Raw genomic sequence first — 17,945 nt, 5'->3', positions numbered from 1 at the left:
ACACCCACAGGGCCACACAAGCTCCCCCAGCTCAGCCTCACACCTCTGGCTCCTGCTAAGTCATTTCATCCTGGTGCAACAACAGAGCAACAGCTCAGCCTGCTGCCCTCATATTGTGCATGGAAATAGGTAGCTGTCAACTGTTTATAATTTCCTCTCAAAAAAAAAAACCCTCCTCCAGGTCTAAACTACACAAAGCCTTCTTCATACTTCTTTATAGTACGGTAAAGCAATAGGAAAAAAGAACAGAAAAATATAAATAATGGTGAAAGGAACTACTATAGCCTCAACTGACTGCTTCTTCACTCATGAAAATGTGATCTATTTTTCAAAAGCAACTTCTGTTTAGGAGGAGTTGGGGATGCATTATGCCAGTACACAAAAATAAACCCAAAACAACTGGGTCCAATGAAGCCTGTAAATGCTCTATTTTCCCCCACAAGAGAAATATATTTTTGCTTACAACGATTAGCAAAAAATAAGGATTCTTCTGTTCACTGTTGAAATAGATCAATAAATCTTTAAAAAAGCAATCTTTAAGAGTCTTACCTCAGCTGTGGAAACAAAGGAATCCGTGGATGCAATGCTTAACGTATCTCGAAGGCAGAAATCATCCCCATTATCCTTTACAGTAATGTCTGTATTTTTATCTTTAAAATTAAAAAAAAAAGTTTATTAGACAATCAGAAAATTCCATTTACATCTTGAAAATGTGTTTCATGTGTACTTTAACACAGTATTTCATTTGGAAGGCACAACATTATACTACTGTAAGAGTAAATTCTTTTATGACCCACTAATATAAATGTGACTCTGTTTTTCTGCCTTTAAAGCGGATTTTCAAATATCCACAATGAACTGGAAGAAGACAAAAAGACTTGGCCAAGGCTTTGGCCTTTCTTTTATAGACTACTGATGATCTCCTTATCTTATGATATTACTTTGCTACATTGATCTAGATCCTCAGTCAAGTTTTTGACTTGGCTGTGTTATGTAACAAACTGCTCCATGTCCTAGCCACCACTTTTATTTTTCTAAATAAAAGTTTATTAATAAAAAAAAACACCACCACATTTTAGTTTTACTTGAATTTGCTTAACTTTACTTGAATTTTTTAACATTTGCTTAACTTTCTACTTTTCATGCCTTTTTTCACTTGCAGGTTCTTCCGGAGAGCAAGTGAAGCTTTTAATCTTCACTGCATCCTCTTTCCTCAACAAGCTTCATCACTGAAATAACACATCCAGAAGTATTTCCTACAGTACAAGAATTCTTAAAGCCTTTAAAATAACTGTTATTTTTTCTTAAAATCTTCTGCAACACAGCTTCTCTCAGTTCTGCTTTACTTTAGTCTCAGATTTCAACTCTTGCACTTCTGGGATGGTTTCATTTTCACCATACAGAAACACTTTCACAGAAGGATTAAATTCGTAAGTCAGGAAGTCAGACTTTGGCTTGATGTGACCCATCCTACATTCTCAGTAGAGCAGATACATTTATTTTGGGTTACTTTACCTTCAGACATTACACATGTGTTCCTAAAAGCCTGTTTTATCTCCAAGAGTCGGCAGCAACCAGCTACCCAATGTCATCCAGGCTTGTTGCTAAGGCAATACTTCACTAAAAACTCCATTACACAGTGGAGTGGCCAAATGCCAATTTACTGGGATGGTTTACTCATCACTTGAAATGCTACAAAGCCACATTACTTAACTATTACTTTGGTGGTTGTTATGGTTTTATTAGTTATGGACTTGGAATGACAGCTCAAAAACTGCACAGAACAAATATCTGTCTTTGGGAATATTCACTGAGGGAAAAAATGATTCAGAGTTTGGATAAAGATTTTACTAGAGCGAGTTAGGCAAATTGCAATCACGACTTCACCACTATTCATATGCAGTCGGATTTTTTTCAGCTCATTCTTACTATTTCTACCTTTTGACCTCTTAAAACCAAGAGGAAAAGTACTGGAGCCTAAAAGTTGGTCGAGAAACAATCACATTCTGAAATGTGAAATGCTGGAACAGAAAAGCAAACTGTGGTTTGTAAAGCACTAGTTTGAGGTCTGCTTAGAATAGATGCGTAACATGATGTTTCTTTCTTATTTCTAACTCGCTATTTGCATTAATTCTCTTCTAATATTACATTAGATGACTTTCTAATATCACTTTTTCACAAAAGTGAAAGTTCAGAGTTTGCTGAACTTGCAATAATACTGTTAAACCCAGGATAGTACAAGCATTCTAGACCGGCTGCGGATTTTTTGGCTCTCCTTTTTTCAACCTCTCCTTTTGCCTAAGCTGCTTTTACTGTTAAATGTGAGTTTATAGCTCAATAACAAGAACATATTCCCAGACTGATTCTAAATAGTTTAACTGTGGGTTATGTGGTTGATTACATAGATATGGGAATAATGCTGTTTAACTAAAATGTATTCCACATATGTTAAAAAAATAATTGGTGTAAATGAAGGAATCACAGCCCAGAACAACACAGAATCAGGGGTTCTTCCAAAGATCTTGCATTCAGCCTGTTAAAGACTATATGAAGCTCTAGAGTTAATAAAATTTTTACTTAACCTATCTTTGTTGAAAAAGTCATACTTCCAAGTTTTCTAATATGGCCTAAAACTATCATCAAGCCAGTATGCTTTTAACATGTTAATCAGTTGAATATGGAGTATCTGTGTTTTCACTCAAAAAAAAACCTCACTGCTACAGAAAAAGACACAAAATTTGCATTTTATGAGGAAGAAAAAGATTAAAAATAAGGCTGGAAATGCTGAGTGAAATAATACCTTTGGCAAGTGATATGTGCACACAAAGCACAGCCTCCCTAAAGAAAACCAAACAGCCTTGTCAGCTATTTCTGACGTTCAGGCCAGCACCACCCTAATACCCTAAAACCTCCTTAGCCAAGCAGGTGCTTATCAATACCCAGGCTGTGAAGGGAGCACGCTCTTATGAAAATTCACCATGGCATTTCACTAGGGTGAAAATTAACTCACAGCTGGAGTACATACCAAGCAAGTACCAGCAGAACATTCTTAGACACAAGAACATGAAAAAAAAGAGACAGTGGCACAAAGAGACTCCTGGAATGAACAGCTGCAAGAGGAACCCACCCAGCAGCGCCTGCAACTGCTCACACCCTCATCCCTGCTTCTTATGGACTCCAATAACTTCAGGAGGGGAGTACCAGCAAGTATGTGAGCTTCAAATATACTTCACCTATTTGAGGAGCCAAGGAGTTATTTTGGGTTCACTTCTATTTGTAAAGAGGATGAAGCAGAGTGTCAGATGTTACAATCATGGTTCTTGATTGTAGTGCCTTAAAATGTATCTATGGTCCCTAAATTATATTACAGTGTTAAAAACATGGAAAAGTATGGAGGACTGCTAAAGCTTGTGAAATTACTCCTAGCTTTATAAGGTTTTGCAAACAACTATCTATTTAAAATTAAACAAGATTTAAAAAAGAGACCAGAACCGAGCTATTTTCACATCTATTTACAAATACAAATCCAGAATAATTATTTGTCTTTGTTCTGGTACATTTTCACGATAATACAGAGCACAAAGCTAACCCCCTAAACTCTCAGAGCAAAATTTGACCTTCATAACTGCACAGAAATCAGCTTTTTAGTATTCAACTGGGAAGCATTCACCTTCCCGTAACGTTTTAAAACTCTGAAAACCGTTTCCATGTTATCTTCCTGCCAACCCTGAATGAAACATGGCAGGAGTTCACAAGTGAGTTTGGCACTTAGCTGACACATTTAAAAAAGGAAAGCACTTACCCACTAGTAAAGAACTCACTGGGAGTTACAGATTTTTAGTTCCAAGTACCACCATTAAAGTTATGGTTCCCTATTCTGCCCAGCCCTCCCACTTCAGTGGAAAATCAATGCAGTTAAAACATCACAAGCAGAAAAGCAAGATGAGAAAGTAGTAACTTATAAAGTCTGAAGAGGAAAAAAACCTTGCAAAGGAACCACTTATGAAAAGTCATGGCACCCTCAGAGCAGCAGGGGCCCAGTGTTCTGCCAGCCCACGTTGTGTGCTCAGAGCCCTTCTACATGTGGCTTCCTGTCCAGTGAAAGGAATTACAATAATCCAGCTCAGACAGCAGCATGAATCAGTTCAGTTCCATGAGAGTGTGCCACAGTCTTCTAGCTAGTCACAAGTGGCACAGTGGTTTGTCACCCCTTGCTGAAACATCCAAAAGCAGCTTTATTTACCTTTATAAATAGTGATAACTCTGAGAGTGCTGATCATCACTTCTACCAAGTAGCTGCTAAAGCATTACATGAAGTCTTAAGAGGATGCACCCAGAAAACAGCGAATTTTACGTCATGCCATATTTATAAAAAGAAAACAATCCCAGCCTTCAGGTGCCCCCTTCTTATGACTAGGTCCTACAGCCACAAGTTAAAAAAGCAAGCCAATATTGGAGCAGGGTACCCACAGTGTGGATCTGCTGTTGCAGTATGTGTTTACATTCTCCAGTAACACAAATATCTGGGGGAGCTGGAGGCATCTTATCTAACCACATGAAACCAAAGCTGTTAGTGACTTCAGCATGAAAATGCATTTCAGGTCAGGGTATTTTAAAAATATCTCCCCAAATCTTGTACTCTACCAGTACATCAGCATGTATCAAAGTTCAACATGTCTCATGGTTCTTCATTGCGACTGCTCTGATGCAAACTGAAGTGCCAGATTCCTTTAGGAAACAAAGCCACAGTCCTTCCATGCCCACCAAGCCACAGAAGATACTCCAGCCTGGCTCTCAGTGGGTGCTCACACCTCCAGCAGGGCCCTCTTCTAACTCTGAGCTTCTGCTCACCAGGGTGAGGGCAGGAACTCAGCAGCCAAAGCTGCCCAGAGGGGAAGAGCACAGGAGAGCATCAGACACTCAGTGTTTGCAACTTCACCCTCCTCCTGGCACTCACAGACCTTTGTCAAGGTAAGCTGTGCCTGAGCTTACTGCTGAGCCTTCAAATGCATCCTTAACAGAAACCTCAGTGGTTTCCATGCAGGGAATAATCTTCTGCTTATGTGTGAATAGAGAGCCAAATCTTACTTCCTTGGAAAAAGTCAACAGAGCTTTCATAATTGTTTCCAAGCACAACTATAAAATTCACATAAAAGCCTTCTACTTAAAACACGCTCATACAGGTATGAAAAGATCAATTTTCCAAGACACTAGGTTCTCACCTAATTATCATTAAGCAAAACCCAAGATGTTGTTCAGTCACTGTGTTCTGTATCACTTGGATGTTATTAAGACAAAAGTAGTACAGCTGACTAAAAGCTGAATTAAAAGCACATGTATAGATGACAGTAATATATTCTTCATAAGTAGAGAATGCTTATAAAAATTTAATAGTACAATCCATTCAGTTTACATACATAAGCAATAAAATGCACCTGAAAACTGTGATGCACTGATTTGCAATATTTGTCATGTGGAAGAAAAGATACAATTTGCCTAAAATTATCTCATAATCTTCAAGAGATTTTCCAAATACTTTGGAAAGAAATAATAACAATTTCTGTGATGTTGATAATAGTTTGACTATTTTCAGACATTCAAGATGCTGACTTTGTCCATAAAGTTATATTACCTGCAGAATACCACATTTAATGGTGTATAAAGCAAAACAACATGGCTACTGCTCTTATATCCTATTGCTCTCATTCTGCAAAGGTAAATAAACAGCACAAAGTTACATGTGTAATAATTTTAGTCTCTTCATGTAAAAATCAAGTGTACCTGAGAAAGGAATGTAAGTTCAATTTATTTCCCATAATCCATGCACACAGGTACATCAAATTAGAGAAAAGTGTTAGGAAATACTATATAAATTTGATATTCTGGAATGGTGATAAATGAAATGAGTCTTTCAAGATTCAAATCTGGTAAAGCATTCTTCCATAAATTTGATAAGAGTTGGAATATTTTCTGATAGTTATTTTTTTAAGCAAAGAAAATACCAAATGGCTAAAAAAAATAGTTTTATTATAGAGAATATGGCATGTGAAAGCTGTGTCTGAATCATCATAGCAGATTTATTGTAAAACCAACATTTCAAAATGGAAAGACCTCATCACGAGAAACTCTATGATCTCAAGGAAGAGGCAGAGTAAACACACGTGGTGCTACATTGCCGAAATCTGGATTTTAAGAAAACAAAGCAGCATCTGATATGTATTTAATACCCTGAATTAACACATCATGTGTGCTGACAGCTGAGAAATCAGCTTAGTAAACACAAAATAGATGTACGCATGTGTTTTTCTCTCTGATTTACCTCTCTGACTCTCTACTTTGCAGACATATGATCCTGAAGCAGATTTGAGACATGTATCTTGTGTAAACTACATGTCACTGAGAGGTCTTTCCCTATCACACAGCCTTTCATTTCACTGAAAATGGAAACACTGCACATTATATGGTTCTACACTTACCAAGGTTACAGTTTTTTACAATTTCTTTACCCTGAACCTAAATATCTTCCCCGATTTTAAGGTTTCAATCCCTATTCTTTATAGAAAAGTTTTGCTTCTCAGCACTCTACTGTTTTCAAGTCCAATAGTTTGGGTAACAGCTTCTGTACTCTGATTTGATTTGAGAGAAAAGATCTGGCAACCAAGTGAATTTGCTCAGCTGTATAATCCAGACAGTCTGTTTGGGTGGATGTGCAGCACAGAGTTGTCACTGCTCTTCACAGGGGTGCTCCAATCTCCAGCAGCTCAGAAAGAACCACATCTCTGCTGTCCACAGCAAAGAGCAGTTTGAATTCCAGCACTGCTTATTTCAAAGCTGAGACTTTGAGGCCCCAGGCTTTACAGCACAGCCCTGCGGAGCCTGCCAGACACCTCAGTCATCAGATTTAAACGTCACTGCCTTTTCTCAGCTCTTCACTTCTCCAAACCAAGTGCAACCTACTGCTATTTTTGTACAGCCACCTTCCAGTGACAATGGAATGGTCTGTTCAACCCCATTCAGTGTGACAGTACATTAACTCATGGGGATGCAGAGCAGATTGAAGATGCAATGCCACATTTAGAGAAGAAGGAAGCACAAGGTTAACTTTCAGGCTTCCACATCTAGAAATCAGTATCTTCAGTACCTTTCCTATGCCAGAGGCCTCCATAAGCAGGTTAGGTAGAAAGGTTGTCTCGCCAAACTGACAGAGGAGTCTCAACAGTGAATTTCTCCCTTTGGTCTCAGTTCCTCCACACCTGTGAGTCAGGGGGTACTTAAAAGCAGGATGTTTATACCAGTGCATTACCAAGAGTATCCCTTCCTCTTTTCCAAGGCAATTCTCATTGCCCCCTTCTTGCCTTTCCCACTACACATTTCTTCACATTTTTCCTCAAAGAGAGATATTACCACACATAGTGATGAAAAGGGACATTAATAACCAGCACCTGTTGCTCAGCTCCTGAAACTTGTGTTTCTAATTATTTCTTCGATTTACTTTTTTTTCAAATCAGTTTCTTAACATGTTATATGAAACCCAAAAGAGCAAACATAGCAGTATTCTGGCACAAAAACTACTTTGCTGGACAGAGCATCAGAGTATGGGACCATCCAAGATGATCTTGTCAAACTAAGATTTCTGGGAAGGTTTTTCTTTGGCCAGTACACCATGCCATAGGGATGCTGATATTTCAAAGCAAGAAGGACAGACTGACAAAAGGAATCCACACATTCATTTGTTCTTCCATTAAAAGAAACATATGCTGCCCAGCAGTTGATAATTCCACTTACATGTATGAAGACAGTATCAGAAAAATCTGATACCTTCTCATCCCTGAATTATCAGACAAAGACAGAACCAGCTACACAGGTGGTGATCCTCAGTGAAATAAACATCAAATGGTGCAGACATACATTTGTGTTTTGGGCTCATACTTAGACTCTGTATTCAGAATGTTTGACACAGAAAAACTCTGTAAGAACAGCCTAATAACCTCAGTGTTCCCTTCAGTTTCAGGGCAGAACTATTTAACAGAACACTGCAGACACCAGTGACACTGCTCAGGAATGTGACTGGCTTCTGCAAAACCAGCTGTACACAGATACGGTTTAACAACCTAAATTTCTAAGACATATGCTTAACTTTAGGCAATAAGACTTAAAGAATATCTGGAGTGCCCCACTGACTGGGACCTACTTGTATTCCACTTGTCCCCAACAATGGGAAAGAATGAGAGAAGAATCCTTATAAGGCTGTACTCTATGTAGAGTTCTGAATGTTTAGTTTACTAAATAAGACAAATTATCAAACTTAAACTAAAAAACCAAATTAATAACACTATAAGGTTGCCAAATGCAGTAGTAATGACATATTAATGCTTGAATCATAATGCAAGTAATTATTAAAGCAACCTGACCATTGCCAATCACCTAAGCTATGTACATTATTATTCAAGCCTTGCTTTATTTTCCCTTACCCTGGTTTACCACAGATAACTAATACATTGACTAGACAGCAACTTTCACTGCATCTGTTTGAGCAGCTGCTAATCAGTGCCCAGCCATGTGGAAATATGCATACATTTACCTTTAAATACTCACAGCCTTTCTCCATGTAGAACAAGGGCAGCTTTAAATAGCAGGAGAGAGAATAAAGCCTGGTGTGATCGACATGTGCTCTTGAATCAGTTACACCACAGCTCTTTGCTACAAAACTGGATTATTAGGAAAGGTGGGACATGTGCACAGTCCAGAGAGCTCACAGAGAATTACAGACAGTAATTTATTTTAAAAACACCCTGTAGTTAGAACCATCAAAAGGGAAATCAGACACATCTCAAACTCAGTTACTTTTTCTAAGAGTTTTAGCAATTAACTGCACAAATAGATGCATGAGAGAAAAATGATACATAAGTAATAAATTTTACTCCCTCCATTGTTATTGTTCACTTTTGCTATAACTTTCTACAAAAAGAAATTTACTCCCACATAGTTTCAACTTTGAAGCATTCAGGCCGAAACAGAAGTTTAAGAAAATGGTAAGATATTAAAAGGCCATTAGAAATTAAATGCTTACACAAGCTACTTGAGCCTTCCAGTTATAGGGTAAACAATTAGAAAAAAATCACACTCCAAACTAAATGCTTGGCAAATAAATGTGCAGAGTTGTAGTGATGGGGCATGGCTAGTGCTAGATAATAATTTAACAGCAATTCTTGAATACTGTGCTGTGTGGATATACCACAATCTTTTATGCCACCTTGATGGGTCAGTCTTCCACTTAAAGAGCAGCAAACATAGTCGACACATTCATTAAGAAAAGTTCTTAGATTTTGGGTATGTGTACATGCTCACAATGTTTTTATATCATTTTAAGTCCTTGAAAATAAATTGCAGGCAGAAGTGTATCTATTTTAGTTCTAACTACTGAATTAATAAAACTATATGCAGAGATCTGTATTTGCTGATTTTATGATTCTGTCAATAGTCCATTTTGATATTGCTCTCCAAAGCAATTGGAAAGCTCAAAGGGTTGTTTCTGCACTTCCAAGACTAAGCTACCAAGCCAAGAGAGCTGATTTCCTTGGAAGTCTCTTCAAATTCTGAACTATCACTGCCCTTATCTCCCTAAGCCTGTTCTGGCTCCCCTTTCTTCATTTTGCCCAAAAGTGTTTCAGACAAGCCTCTTTTAAAAGCATACTGCAATGCAAAAAAGAGATTGTTTTCAGAGAAGTCTGAAAGGGGAATTGGCCCTATAGACCAAAACATGTTCCTGATCATCAGTTTCTCTAACCTCACACTGCCAGTACTCAGCCAGAAAAATAAACACTTATCCCACCCTCACTCATTGCCATCTGTCTGATTTTTCCTACCTCTAGACAATATATACAAACTAATAGAAGTTAAGTGCATGTACACCTTTTCTAGTAAGAAAAAGAATCTGCAAACTATAACTTCTTAAGAATGTATCATAAAAACATGAGAGAGGAGAAATAAAAAAACCCAACCTCCTGCATCTGCAGGCCTTTTACCACTTTTATGTAACTTTTCAAAATGCAGGCAAGCAGTTATTAATTCAAGCTCCGACACGTGGGGAAAATAATTACTTTTCTTTACTCAAATAGAAGGTAAATATGTGCTTTTAAAATAATTTTTTAAAAATTGAGAAAGAGACAATTGCAGCTGCCCACATATTGTAAAGAACAAGCAGAATTAGTTGAGATGCATTTTGTGTTAGGAGGCCTGAGCAGGGATGCACAGGAACAGCAAACTGAACAAAGTCTGGGAAATAAAATCATGCTGGGGGATTGTGGCTCCATTATAAGCAGCTTTTAAAGGACCAGCTTGTATTTCATTGGAAGAGAAGTTCCCAAGGGAGAGAGACCTCTTAAGAGAGGAATAATCTGGTCAGAAAAACGAGCAAAGGTGATTTTTATAAACAACAGTTAAGTCCATGTCAGACAAGCAAGTTTTAAATGGACAAGGCAAGACAAAACATGGCAGGAGTCAAGAAGTGAGAGAGACAAGGGCTTAGACAGGAGTTTTGGTGTGGACAGAAAGAAGACAGGGCTCGGGGATGCCATTTAAGGGAAAGCAGTGGGGTGTATAAATAGCCTGCACTGCTGGATCTAATGGCAAAGCTGTTGGGCAAACAGTAAGGAGAGTCCTCAAAAACCAGAAACATTCTTTCTCATCTTATTGGAAGTGCTTTTGGAAAAACCTCCAAGCTAATTGACCATAGTAAGTGACCTTGACTTCTCCATTGCTGGGTCAGTGAGGAGTAAAATAGAAATTCTTGAGCCACTTTTGAAAAGATTTCAGTTTCTAGGATTAACATAAAAATACACTCCATGTTAGCAAATAGCTACAATAGATACATATTATGAATACCAATATTTTCCAGCAGCAGTAACTTCACTGCGTGTCTATGCAAAGCCACTTTGAGTAGAGTACTGCCAAAACTAAGAGCATCACAGAGAAAGTCAAGCATTATAATACTTTTATAGACAAAATGTTTGCAAAAATATTTTGCTTCAGTATTAGACTGAACTTCTAATGACCAATCTTACTCTGTTCAAGCATTGCACCTCAGTGCTTTGTGATAAGGAATTTTATGGACAGCCATTTAGAAAGGAAGTGTTATTAATATTGGACAAAATGCCTTTAAAAGGAAGATTTAAATATTACTGATTAGGGAACAAATGCAATCCAATTCAAACATCTGCACTTTGAGTATCTCTTGGGTGTCAGAAATAAGGAGTTGCAGCAGTAAGTTGTAATATAAGAGACCTCATGTTTTAGCAGTTACTGAACTTCAACAAACTGCAATGGGTAAAGATTATGTTCAAAATATGCATTATTTTTTTAAAAATAGGATTGGAATAACTTCTCTGGGCATTTCCTCAGACTTAGAAATATTGTTTTCTTTCCTTTTCCCTCATTTGTTGGGATGAATACATTTTCACACTTAGAGAAAAAGCTGTTTTCTTTTGTTTCGATTTCAATCCTGTTTAAGCCACTAGAAAAATATTTAGACCTTCTCCAAGAAATTAAGAAATTCTTTGATGGAAATTTATCTTGAAGGAACAAAGCAAGCAAAAGTTTCCAAGCTAACATAAAAAGTTACACGACTCTTAAGTTATTTTATAGAATGTAATACTAGAGCTCACCTAAGTGAAGTATTACAAACTGTTCCTCATTGCAGATTAGGAAATATAATTAGAAACATTTATTGTATATAGGCAAATTAAATACACTCAAAATATTTTTTTTTCCAATAACATTTAGAGGAAGGAAGAAAATACAGGCTGTAGATATTAATCCATGGATAGGAAGACATTAGAGAAGTCTGTGTTAATAAATTATATAAAAATGAGTTTTCAACAGCTTCAGTGATTATGCAAAGATTTTTGTTGGTTTTAAGAGCTGCTGAAGAAAAGGTTCCTAATATGTAAATCAGTTCTCCAAACAGTTTTGAGACTAGGTTAAAGGCTGTGCTTATTCTCTCCAAAATGCCAGGCATATCTTTGAGTGTGAGAAGAAAATTAAAAAAAGAAACAGACAAACCTTTCAACAAAATCATCCAACAGCACAGACCTTCGTGACAGATTTTACTGTGGTAGCTCAAACACTTAATTTGTTTTAAGCTGTGTAACTGATACACAATAAAAAGTAAGTATTATAAAAATTAAAATGTATTAACACGAAAACATTTTAATATTTGCAAAAAGTTTAAGGGCCAGTGTATACAAGTCCCCATCAGTTTGAATGCCCGCATTCCATTTTACAGTAGAAATTAAAATACTAATATGAAGTATTAGGAATTTAGCACTGACAAGGAACAATTTGAGAATTTTCCCCTCTGACCCGAAATTCTGCTTGTAAGTAAAGCTTTTGTTTCTCTCCCAACTCTTTGCATTCCTCCCAAGTTAACTCGACTAACATTTCAGTCTGCTAGAAAAGTACTAAATAGGAAAAAAAAATTGGAGAGAGCTTTCTTCAAGGGCAGACTACTCCAAGTCCTGGAAGCTTTTAACCCTCTACACACCTTTACCTTCATCACTCAGAAATAACAGGATGAATATTTTGTTTCACTGCCTCCTTTCTGATGGAGTGCAGCCTCATGCCTGCCTCAGGACAGCCTGTCTTTGACTTTCCATGCTGGTTCACAGTACTAAAAGAGGTACAGCATAGAAACAGCCCCAGTTCAGCCCTACATATTTATTTATTTTCACGTCCAGAAGTACTTTTTCCACAGAAATCCTATTATAGCTCACTGATTTATATGATAATACTGAAAGTCCAGTGGAGAATGCAACAACAGTGAACACAATGGCATTCCATTATTTCATCTATTTAAAATGCAAGTCTTTTCCAGGGTGGTATTAATAATTTATAACCCAACAACAGCTTACCAAGTTGAAAATTATTATTTGCAATTATTTTTATTATTATTACTCTTAATAGTATTCTACTTACAGGGAGAAAACATATTTATGTATAACTCTGTCTTCTGCACTGCTGAAAGCTGAATATTTAGAAATATCAGGAGTAGCTGTCCTAGCAGGCAGAAGAGAGGCACTTCAGGCACAGCACATGAAGACAGACAGTGGCTGCAGTGATTTGGATCTTGTATCCCAAGAGGCCCCCAGGTAACTCATTCCTGACTCTCCCTTGGGACACATCACCACAGCCACAGCCTCCTCCAGAAGGCTCCTGCTTGGCAAATTGTTTATCATGCACAACCAACTTAAAATAGTAAGTGGGATCACAAAGTAAAAAGCAAGTCTGTGGTATGATTTATCAATGGCAGCATTAAGATCTAAATTTGATTTGGTAGAGGGAAATGTTGGGAAGAGTAACATTTAAAGGTTTTGGGAAGGAGCAGCATCTCTGAACAGTAGATAAATAGCAGGAGAGAGGTTTCAGGAACTCCAGAAGTTTGATAGAAAAATTTACAGAGAAAGCCAAAATTGAGAAATTGCTAAAAATTTTCACCTCTCTAAGTTTCCTTCTCAACAAATCTGGAGTTCCTTATAAATCAAATTATAAACATCTCCCATTCTTATAAGGAAGAACAAGAAGTGCCTGTCAGGCATTTATGTAGCACTTGATAGCATCTGTCCAACTGTCAGAGCCTCAACTCCAGCTGTGGCTGATCACAAGCACTTCAGGTAGAGAAAACAGAAGAAAAATCCACAAACCATATCTATCTTTCCTATGTATAAGAGAAAAAAACCAGAGCTAAACATTCTCTGATTATTGGAGCTGGTGAACAGTTGAAACCCTGAAGCACATGAGCTGGTTATAAATGTTTTTAATGAGCTGTAAGTGTCATCACAGAATGGTTTGGGTTGGAAGGGACATTAAAAACCATCCAGTTCCAGCCCTGCCAACACTAGATCAAGTGGCTCAAAGCCCTGTCCAGACTGACCTTCAACACTTCCATGGATGGGGAAATGATGAATTAATATATTAAGGACAAAGGGTTTATCTTATTCACTCCAAGGCTCACAGAAGAAGGAAAAACAGTAGCAAAGGGAAATGCTGCAATGCCAGAAAGACCACACTGACCATTTAGCCCCAGGTTTGTATCTTCCCCTCAAAGAATGAAACATCCCTCAAAACAGCACTAAAAACAAATCTTGCCTCTGAAGTGTGTTGAGGGTAGCTTGCTTCAGAACTTCACTTGTTTCACTTGAACAACAAGAAATTTGATCTAGTTATGACTCTGACAAGGCCTACAAGTCCCCCAGCACCACATACCTTTTCCATGTGTAAGCAGCTATTCAGAACAAGTCAGTCACCTCTCAGTGTTTTCTTCAATAAGGAGCTGACATGCTCAACATGAACCACAGATTACCTTGTTTTTCCAAAACATGGGAAATTTTTATGGCTTGTTTAGAGCTGTCTACAATCTCCAATCTTCTGAAATACGACCAAGAGACTGGACACAGTATTCTAAAACCACACCAACCCAAGACAGCATCTCTGCCTCTATGCTGCTGCTGTCCTTTGCACACAGCCAAAGGATAGAAAAGTTTTTTTCTGCAGCAATGTGCCAAGAGCTTACACTGATTATGATGTGCAACTTTCCTAAAGTGTTTCTTCGTGATTTTTCTTTTAAAATCCTCTCACTTATATGTACAGGTCATATCTGAAGGATTGGTAGTACAAATGTAGTTAGTTACTATTTAAAGAGATTATTCAGATCCTTATTACTAATCTTTGCTTTTTGTTAATTCAATACTTTAAATGCCCTAAATTATAAATTGTATCAACTTCCAGCTCTACAATGATTTTATAATCAATTATATGGTTGATAAAATTACAGCATTTAACTAAATATCTTCCCTAAAAGGTAAATCTTTCTTTTAACAGTGGGCAGAAACATAAATAAATGTTCACATCAGTGAGCTAAATATTATCATTTATGCTATACCAATTCACCAAACTGCAGATCTCTCAAAAACCTACAGTCCAAGAAAACTTACCTGCTTTGAAATTGTATCAACTGGCACTAATTAAACACTGTATTATTTTGGCTGTGGTAACATAATTGCAAATTAGCAACTCTTGTTTCACAGGCCTGACATGCTGGAGATTGTTCCAAACGATTGGGAAATGCCCATTTATCTCAAAATCTTAACAAACAAACAACCAACTCCCATTCTCTTTTTTCCAAGATAATGAATAGTAAATGGCAGATAAGGATGCTTTCTTGATCTAATTTCTTTAAAAAGTTTTAGGTATTAATTATCCAGGAAAACATCTCAGCTACCTCTTTTGCCACAAATTATAGTCATTCCTACATAGCATAGGACCCTCCACTTTTGTTTCTGTTCAGAACCATAGTTTGTATTTTGCAGTAGAGTATTATTCTTATTCTTAGCAGTACAAAGAAGGCTGTACTATCTTTATTTCTTTTGATCACTGTGATTTCATAATTTTCTTGGACTTGCTTATTCTTGTGACTTTTTAACCCTTCCATGCATCACAAGAGCTTTACAGGAGATTGTCCTTCTGATTTTTTATTAAAACATTCTGAAAAAGTGAAGCATCCTTTAATATACTTGCTATTCAAGTCAAAAATTCAAGAAAGATAATCATGAAAAGCTCCAAATCTTGAACACAGAAAACAGTATCCACTAAACCAGTTCATTACTTTTTTCCTCTCTCATCTGGGCCAGCACAAATAAAATTTAAACAATAAAGTAACTCAAGAGATCACAAATTGTTTCTATAAAGAACATCTGAAAGGAATCAAATTCTCATTCTTGGTATACAAGAATTTAGTTATCATATCTGAAAATGAAATATTAATTGCAAATACTCCCAGGGTAATCAACAAAACAATAACTAAGCACATTGAGCATTCGCATGAAGTCCTTTGAGCACCATTTTATTAATTTGGCCTGAAGACAGAAATCACAAATGAAATTCTAATTATAATGGATATACAATGCAACTTGACTGATGGTTTCAGATGAAACCAAACTGAAATGTTCAAACGCGTATTTGCTTTAAGGGTTACATTTCCAGGTGCATGCAGATGAGTCAGAAAGCCAGCTCTGACCCAATTGTAACTCCCCCCCTTGTCAAGGCCGTGTTTGGTCGGTGCAGGAGAGGAGGCCAGGAGAGCACAGCACAGCACAGCACAGCACAGCACTGCCACCTCGTGCCAGGCCCCACGGCTCCTGCCAGACTGAGCCACAACCTGCTCTGCCTTCAAACTCTACACTCGTGTGAGAACAGGTGCTTCATCTTGAATTATGACAGGGTACAACAGCATCCATCTTTAATAGCCAATTCTTTCAATAAATATAATCAAACTATCTGTAGTTAATCAGCATGTCAGGCAGCAACTACTCATTATATTCATTGTTGTAACAGCTTAGGCACTCAGAACTGATATATTTCACTCACCAGAGATAAGACCTTTGCTAATGGACATCTGCTTCAGATTAAAACTTTCTAGTTTAATTTTCCATTTTGATAAAAAAATTATGACAAAAGCATATCAAATTTCATAGTTCAGAAGATGCATAAGACCTCTGAACACCCATGCTATAAAAAGGGTCATATATTCTTGCTGTATAAATGTTTAAATACTGATAAGTTACAAAGAAAACATTTCCTTTCAATCCATTGTTATCTAAAATAGAACCACTTCATCAAACACAACATAACATAAAGAATGTGATTTTTTTGTTGTTGTTGATTTACTGATAAATATAATTTTGCTCAGTGGATGTCTCACTCCTCTCCCCAAGAGCCATAATTACAAGCAAAAGGGATGTAAAGTAGCAGTACTCACCAATATCATTTGCTAGAGCAGCAGGATCAGAGACCCCAAGGGTGGCTTCAAACTCCTCCTGAAGACGATAAGCTCTTTGAAGAAGGGATTCAAGCTTATGAATGAATTCAGCACTAATGATATCCTGCAAGAAGACAGACATTAGCAGCTTTTCTATTTGCTTTCAGCCTGTAAGATTCCTTTGTAAAATCCAAGGATATTAAGCCTTCACAGAACAAACCATGACACATTTCCCACAAACCACACAGGCACACTGTCAGATGAAAACTTCAACATCCACAATAGATACACTTTTCAGAACACACACATATTTTGAGTAATAAAAAATAAAATCTAAATTTAAAAATAATTTAAAATTATCTGTGATGTTTGCTGCGCTAGAAATAATGAAAGTAACACATCTGTTTATTTCAAAATATTTTTTAGCATTTCGTTTATAAGAAAGGAGGAAAACAATGAAAGTTTAAGCACATTGTTTGTGAATATGCACAAATTGATTATTTTTCCCTGAGACATTTATCTTTGGCAAGCAGATACCCTCTCACATAATCATAAAAGAAAGAGAGGACCCAAGGGATTACGGGCAGGGAAGTTGTCTGCTTGATAGCTCGATAATAGTGTCCAGAAGCAAACACTGATGCATCAGCAATTGCCAAAAGATAAATAATGTTGGCTCCCTTCCCATGCCCTCCTCCAAATAACCAACCAAAAAAGTCAGAAGAAATGAACTCCGATCTCCTTTAAATACAATACAATTAAACTGGAAATGGAATCAATTGTCAAGTTTGGTAATTGAATTTGGAACGATTCAGGCAATAACACAGAACAAATTGTCAGGGCAGCGCCTAGATTACAGATGGGATGTACTCACTTCTACACTTTCTTCTGCAATTGCATCTCCTGCTCCCAGCTTAATGGAACCACAGATTGCTTCATCCTCAACTTGCCTGTTACGGAAAGTCAGGGCCTGCTCCCAGCGCCTCAGGGCCTCCTCAAACAGCTCCATACCTAGGGCAGAGCAGGAACAGCTCCAGCTGCACTCACGTGTTACAGACACAGGAAAATATGTAGCTAAAATAAGCATCATTATCACAGAGATGTAAGCTGAAACAACATCACTTCCCAGTCTGTATCA

General features: G+C 37.3%; 1 protein-coding gene across 1 annotated transcript in view; it reads right to left on the bottom strand.

The window, feature by feature from the left end:
• Window positions 1-17,945, bottom strand: part of MIGA1 (mitoguardin 1) — a 34,736-nt gene that overhangs the window by 12,063 nt on the left and 4,728 nt on the right. Inside the window, exons 6-8 of the mRNA XM_074545990.1 lie at window positions 17,682-17,818; window positions 16,811-16,934; window positions 550-650 (exon numbers count right to left, since the gene is read on the bottom strand). Of these exons, the coding sequence (XP_074402091.1) occupies window positions 550-650; window positions 16,811-16,934; window positions 17,682-17,818 (362 nt within the window). The remainder of the gene's footprint in view (window positions 1-549; window positions 651-16,810; window positions 16,935-17,681; window positions 17,819-17,945) is intronic.

This window comes from Zonotrichia albicollis, chromosome 8, assembly GCF_047830755.1.
Source record: "Zonotrichia albicollis isolate bZonAlb1 chromosome 8, bZonAlb1.hap1, whole genome shotgun sequence".
NCBI classification, from domain to species: Eukaryota; Metazoa; Chordata; class Aves; order Passeriformes; family Passerellidae; genus Zonotrichia; species Zonotrichia albicollis.
This window is presented reverse-complemented; position numbering and strand designations above follow the sequence as displayed.